This window comes from Coffea eugenioides, chromosome 5 (genome assembly GCF_003713205.1).
Source record: "Coffea eugenioides isolate CCC68of chromosome 5, Ceug_1.0, whole genome shotgun sequence".
Lineage (NCBI taxonomy): Eukaryota > Viridiplantae > Streptophyta > Magnoliopsida > Gentianales > Rubiaceae > Coffea > Coffea eugenioides.
This window is the reverse complement of record NC_040039.1, coordinates 30,644,362-30,652,036: the sequence shown is the minus strand read 5'-3', so window position 1 is coordinate 30,652,036 and position 7,675 is coordinate 30,644,362. Positions and strand designations below refer to the sequence as shown.

Below are 7,675 nucleotides of genomic sequence, written 5' to 3'. Positions count from 1 at the left end.
ATATATATATAGCGGTTTTAATCAACTTTTGCTCTTCATTTGGATTGCTTTTTGATAATGAAGTTGCACAACTAATTGAGCACCAGGTGACATCACAAATTGAGTTGAATCAGAGAATAAGATACGTACTAACCTAATTACAACACATGTTTATATTTGAAATTTTTCAAAAACACAACTGGACCACAAATGCATTTTTATCCATTTCAACCCTTTCAGGTACAAAATTAGATAAAACATAACTATCATCATCTCAGCAGTTAACGTGCATACACAACATGATATATGGACTATTAATTGTTTGATGTTCAACCAAATAGATTAATTTAATTTACTCGGTTGCTTTAGTTATTTCATATGTGCTTTTCTTTTTCTTTTTAATCAACAAACATTCTTAGATATGCATCTAAATGAATTTCTTTATACCAAAATTAAGATACCCATCATTATTATTTAATGAAAACATAAAAAATTACCATCGAAAAAGAAACAAGCCGTGCTAAAGCACAAGTTAAAATACTAGTTCTCATAGGAGTAATTATAATTCAAATTATACAGCAAATAGGCAAACAAATATTTGAAACTTAGTAGAATCGTCTTTGCCTGTACCTCAATCCTTCTTATTCATATCTCCAAATATCTCATAAAAGTAATATTTGAAACTCTTGATATATTCCTCTTGGAAACACATACTAACCACTACTCCACTGTGACGGTCACCATGAAGAACAAAATCCCCATCCCCATTGTGAGATGCTTCAACCATGCCTAATGATTTCCCCCAGCCAAAATCCAGGCTATTGAATGGGAACGTCAACCAGCTTGAAATGGTGAGGTTAGGATTGCCGAGATATTCCATATAGTCATGTCTTTCTTGAAATTTGGATAAATCTGTTTGCATCTGCAGAAATTCAATCTCGGAATATAGAAATTCACTTGTTACTGCTAGGATGGTCTTCCTTATCTTGGCTGCTGTATTAGCCAATGTACCTGTTAACAAGTTGCCAGAGAAATCCATGGATCGGATATCAAGAATTGCATTACCAAAATATCCAACAGGCAATGGTGGTTGAATAAGTTTGCGAAAATTAATTGGGAAGGACAAGACTGTAGGCTGTTCATGGATGAGTAGTCTGGCCCTGCATGCACATCGCCACAGGTGTGCCGAAATCACCTCAAATGTGCTATAGGGCCGTTTCATAGCGGGAACTATGCCATCACTGGCAAGACTCTTCAAAAACTCAATTTCTTTTGTCGATAGTATTAGCAAATCTATTGAAGTTTTCTTCTCTTGTTGGATTTTTGCACTTGTTTCCCCGATCACTATTGGTAATGGTAAATGAGGATTTGCAGCGTGCGAATTCACATCTATTCTTTCTCCACCACTTCTTGGAACCCTTGAATCACCTCGTAGAACTCTCCTGTCTAGGAAGGGTTTAGTGAAAATGCTGTTGCCACTCACTAAGCGAGCCCATTCTATAATGAAGTGGAATGCACTCTGTCCATCAGCAATTATATGTGAGATGGCTATGCCGAGAGCAATATTCTCATCTTTGAATTTTGTCACTTGTATGACCAACAATGGGAGATTTTTCATATCATTGTAGTTCAGTGAAGGGACAAGATTATGAAACAATGGACTTGGTGACAAATCTCCTATTTGATCAAGAGTTTCCCGACAAACGGCTTCAAGTAGTTGAGCTCCGGCGGAATTGCAATTTAACTCCATCCGTCCGCCTTCCAATAGCACTATCCGTCCTGCTAAAGGGTAGAAGTGCACTAGAGCCATGGCCAACGAGCTCTTTAGTTTATTAATGAGGGAGCCATCTTGTGTGAATTGTGGTGGAGGTGGTTTGTAGAAATGAACAGTGGGAATATGGATTAAATACCCAGTTTGATCAAATAGACTCAATGGCATATGACCTTGGAATGTTGGTGCAGATGGCTTTACTAAGTAAGAATTTTTGAACGTAATGTTCAATTTTTGTTCCATTTTGACAGGAAATGGGGATAGCAAAGGAGTAGCGTAGCAAAGGAGGATTTCAGAAGTCGGGAGTTTTTACTAGTGATGGTAATATGAAGGGTAAAGTACATCATAGCTTACTAAACACAACACAATTGAGGCTAATGGGCTATATGCGAAATGTCCAAAATAACCCTTCAAAACACTTTCAGGAGTTTAATGGGTTGTTTGGAACCAAAAAAATGTTTAATGGGCAAATGAAACTTTTGAAAAATTTAGTGATCTCGGGTGAACTTTACCCTAATAAGAATAAATGGTCACAAATGATTTCAACTTAATGGATGGTGATGAAATTTATCCAATTTCTTTACAACCATTTAATAAATGGATCTAAATGTATTAAATAAAAAAAATTATTTGTTTATTTATAATCTAAATGTTATTTAAATATTCAATTATTCATTTAAATATTTTTGTTATTTTTTTGTTTTACCATTTTTTTTGTTTTAAATATTTTTGTTATTTTTTTGTTTTGCCATTTTTGGTACTATATTACTTTTTTTGTGTATGTGTTAATTTAGTAGGTTCATTTGGGTGAGAAAAAGAGCAAAGTACTTAGTTTTTTATATGAAAATTTTGAATAGTTGTAAACTAGTTTTTCATTTGTTAGTTTAGTACAAATATGAGTAGCACAAAGCTACAATCATGACTGGCAAAAATATTCAAAACCTAACAACTGACCCAACCGATCCACTAATTTGAGAGGTTGTGTCGAGTCAATTGAATATTGGATTAGTTTCGGGTTGGGTGAAAGAAACTCAAATAATGTTTGGGCGGTTTGGGTTTTTGAGTTGAGTATCCACTTAAAAATGTAATATGCAGTAAAGCAGACGATTCGTCCTAGGGAAATCAATTTCTTGTAGTATTAACATTAACTTTCATTAAATGGCGTCACCAACATCCAGATCTCAAATCTGTCGGCATATCCTTTTTTTCATATCCTAGATTCAGCCCCTCCAATTCACATATTTGGTTATGTCAATACTTTGGTGCTTTTGTTTTTCACTGATCCGTAACCACCACCCAAAAAAAAAAGGGAAAAAGAAAAAGAAATAAAGATCGGGCAAACTAGTCAATAAAACAGTGTTTCATGAGGAAAAAATCTATCGAGGTGATCTAAACAAAATTTTGGTAGGATTTTTTTCTTTGGAAACCAAGTGTATATGGAGGAATATCTCTGCAAGAGCTTATTACACGTGTGTGGATTAAAACAAAGAGTGCTTGTATGTGTAGAAATGTTTTTGTGTGTGAAAATATGTGCATGTATGTGAAAATGTGTTTGTGTGTAGAGAAATTATTTTGCGTGTGTAAATGTGTGTAAGAGGGTATTATATATCAAAATGCATAAAAATATATGTTGAATCATATTTGAGTTAATGAGTTTGAAATAACTCAATATGACTCAACTTAAAATCAATCCAATTTCTAGTTGGATGGATTACGTATATGCTATTTAAGTAAAAACCTAATACCAACCCTCCCAAAACCCGCCTAATCTGCACAATTGTCAGGTTTAGCTATAATCTTGAATTTCATAGTTGTAAAAACTCATCATATTGTAAATATACCTGCTGCTACTTTATAATTTCAAAGAAGTTTTTTTACAGTGGAAAAGATTAAGTATAAATTAGTGAAGCACTCCATGGCTTTTTTCCCCCCTACATCAAACTATAACGTTATTGTGATATTTGCAACAAATAGAAAAAGGAAAGAATATAATGCCAAAGCAAAAACTGGGGAGGATAAACATGATTTTCTTGAAGAAAAAGATTTAAAACTGCTAACTGAAATAAACTGTAATTGGTTGAAAACATCATAAGGCAGAGAAGTTGTAATAGTTGACACAAACTTTCATATATAGAAGTATTACAACACTTTCTTAAAACCTTTCTATGTTTTTAACGGAGTTAATATTAGCATTGATTGAATTCCTCAAAAGTAGCCATCTTGTCCAGAAATGCTAGTGTTGCATAAACTTAGTAGGGTGTGACATCAATTCTGACTCTGCTCTTCTAATCATTTCTGATTTCCCACATCACTTGCACGTTTTATATCCACAAGTTTGTATATCATTTTGAAATTTAAAAGGCCCAACATCTGATAGTAACAAAAGTAATAAAAACAGCATTTTAATGCATGATCCTAGCAATGTAATACATAAGAAGTAATCGCCATCACTGTTACAAGCATCAAGCGAAATAAAGTCACAACTTTGTAAATTTTCAACCATGTTTCACGAGCATCTTTTGGCTGAATAAACCGTGAAAAGTAGATCAAAAGCAGACAACCATAGTCAAAGTAAGATCATAATTATAGGCCTTGCCAGCACATGATAGTAAATGCAGTTCCAAAATTATCAAAGTTCAGGCATCTAGTAAAAGAGAAAAAAAATCCTTAGCAAGGAATTCACCAAGAAATGATCTTTGATACTAAAGTATAATGGATGAATAGAGCACTCGTCAATGTCTAAACTCAGTAGCTGGTTAAATTGTGATTGATGGGACTCCCAAGAATAAAAAATATCAAACTGCTTGCATGCTTTTGCCAGAGAGTACACTATACAAATGCCTTTCCTACTATCCAGAGAGATTAAAATTATCAGACAACCAAAGATTCTTCCATAGCTCCAATTTGGATCACATATCTGGAATTACCGTTACTGTTGTTTAATATGAAGTATGTGAACAAGATTTCAATGGTGCTTGGTAGACCCTTGCAGGTTGATGCGGCTATCTCCGATTTTCGTAGGCCATCTGTGGCTAGGGTTTTGGTTGAACTAGATACATATAAGCCACGTGTTCTACGGATTTGGATTGGTGATGATTCTAAAGGGTTCTGGCAAAAAATTGAGTACGAGGTTTGGCCTGATTTTTGTCAACATTGTGAGAGAATTGGACAAAATCAAGATCAATGTTTTAAAAAACATCCTGAACTTTGCCTGGTGAAGGAGAGGAACGTGCAATCTAAGTCGATGTTAACTCAAGCTTATGTTGCAAAGATGTCAAAGGAAATGATTCCAGCTAGTGCGCCAGATAAATTGCATCATAATTCTGATTCCCTAGATGGGCATAATGAGCTATTGCATTGTAACGACCCCACCTCCCCCTAGATCGTACCCAAGAATTTGGCGGATCGTCTGTCCAACTCTCACCAGGATTCACTCATTAACGTTCTTAAAATAGCCGTTCAAGCCTCGAAATTAACATAAAAGTTCCATTTCCAACTAACAATTCAAACTTAATTTACAAGCCAAGAGTAAAACATAAGATTACATTTCTAAAGATTCCAAATACATCTCATCTACAAAAGTACAAGTGCGAGAGGTTATATACATTAGTTCACGGCTACTTCTCCAGCCTCCTTCTCTGTAAGGAAAACAAACTAATGGAATGAGTTAAAAGCTCAGTGAGGCTCCCAAACCAGCAGTCAAGTATAAAACATATAAGTATTACATTTAACACTTTTCACACTTTGCATAGTAATAATGCAGTCATTCAAGAAACAAATATTCAATCATTGGAAGGATACGTGCTCACTTAGAGCCATTCATTCATTCAGTCATTCAGTCTCCGATCATTTCCCTTATTCCTCCAATATTTAAAAACATTTAATAATGAAAACTCCTTCAGTGTTCATTTCATTCAGTCAGTCATTTCATTCATTGCATTTCATTCACTGGCTAGTTCTCATGTTAAAATTGCTTTTAAGTGTGATATTTGATATAATTGGTGCTACTTGCTTGCTTGCTTGAATTTCTTGGCCTCACTGAGCGTTAACTCACTCCAAGTTGTTTTCCTTAACAAGCTTTGGAGGTGGAAGTTGGAGATTCTAGACTAGCGGTTTGTGGTTGAAGATAGTATATCATTTGTATGATATTGGAAACTTTGGAAGTGTAAATTTTGTTATACTCGGGTATTTTGGATTGTAATTGTAAATAGTAGTCTTGGGAGTTTTAGATTTGTATATTCGAAGTATCTCTCGATTATAAGTCAATGGTTGACTTGTGGTTCTCTATTAAGCTAGAATGAGTGTGTGAGTCCTGACAAGAGTTGAACAGATGCTCCACCGATACCCTAGGGAGAGGTGGGGGCGTCACAATTGGTATCAAAGCGCTAGGTTTGAAATACTTGGAACAGTGTCAGGAGTTCTTAGTCGTGAACTTTTGGTCATAGAAATCCGTAATAGACCTTAAGTTAAATTTTGAATGGCACCAGTGATTATAAGGACCTAACCTTTAGTTTGTGGGTTATTTGTAGGATATGGATAGTGGTAATGACAGTGATAGGATCGAGGGACCTCTCCCAGTGATTCTGTATCGGATGGTTGGAGGCGGACCCGCCCCTCGGTACTCACTCGCCAGGCGGGTTAGGACGTGCCTGTGCCGAAAGAGATTCTCCTATCCTAACAGCGTGGTGTTAGGGGTAGTTGAGGAGAGGAGACAGTTGACCCGTGATCTCAGGGTAGCTCGAGCAGAGAGGGAGGAGATGAGGGCCACTATGGAGGCCCAGGCTACCAGGATTCAGGAGTTAGAGACTAGAGTTCTCGAGGAACGTTAGAGGGCTGACGCCTCCCATGCTCAGTTTCAGGCAACCGATGGGCGCCTCATTCAGATTGTCAAGGAAGTAGGGAACCGTGTGGATGGCATTATAGCGGAATGTGTGACCATGGCCGATCGCATAGAGGAGGCCATGGGTGGAGGTAGACCTGGGGATACTACCCCTGTTATTGAGGAGGAGAAAGAACCCATGGAGGAGGATCCCGAGGAGGACCCCGAGGAGGATCCTTCTGTAGATGTGGGGTCTACTAGTTCGATTCACTTATATTAGTGATCTCCTGATCTTTTGACTTTTGTTAAGGACTTAGAAGGGGTGATCCTCACCTTGAGGTCTTTTGTATTTTGTTGCATGTACCCCTATATTTTGAGGCACTTGGATGCCTATGTCCTGTACTTGATATTATTGACTTGTTTTATGCACTCTTGATATGTAACATGACTTTTAGTTTATGTAAAGAACTATGCTATAATTTTAAAGTGCTCGTGCAACTTGGATATGTTTTTAAATTTCTATACGTATTTTTTCTCTTTTAATTATGCGTTTAGACTCTTGCTTTATGGATCGGCAAGAACGTGGACAGGGTCATGGGCGTATGTTTCAGCAACCCCGCACACCTGAAAGAGATGAGGGATTAGCAACCGATCCAAACCAACACCCTAGAAATGGTATAGATGTAAAGTATGATTTCTTGTCTTTTGATTTGGAAGTTAAGACTCCTACAGGGAACCAGTGCCTAATTGCTAATAAGGTTTATAGAAACTGTGGGATTTGGATTGGTGAGAGGAAGTTGTTGGCAGATTTAATGAGTCTAGCAATTAAGGGATATGAGCCGATACTTGGGATGGATTGGTTAGTTCGATACCATACTCAATTGGATTATAAGATGAAATTAGTAGAATTGCACATCCCGGGGGAAGCGACTTTGAAATTAGATGTGAGGGATAGACTAGCATCGTCTGCTCTAATTTCGGGGGTTCGAACTAGGAAATTGTTGAGTAGTGGAGCTAAAAGATATCTAGCCGTTCTTATAAATACACCTGGGGATAAGGTGAAGTTGGAAAACGTGCCAGCAGTGAAGGAGTTTTCCGATGTCTTT

At 36.7% G+C, this 7,675-nt stretch overlaps 1 protein-coding gene across 1 annotated transcript; it reads right to left on the bottom strand.

Annotated features, from left to right (window-relative positions):
* Positions 1–610: 610 nt before the first annotated feature.
* Positions 611–1,729, bottom strand: LOC113771383 (spermidine hydroxycinnamoyl transferase-like). The gene has a single exon (XM_027315970.1). It carries the CDS (start codon positions 1,727–1,729, stop codon positions 611–613), a length of 1,119 nt encoding a protein of 372 aa, XP_027171771.1.
* Positions 1,730–7,675: the final 5,946 nt, after the last annotated feature.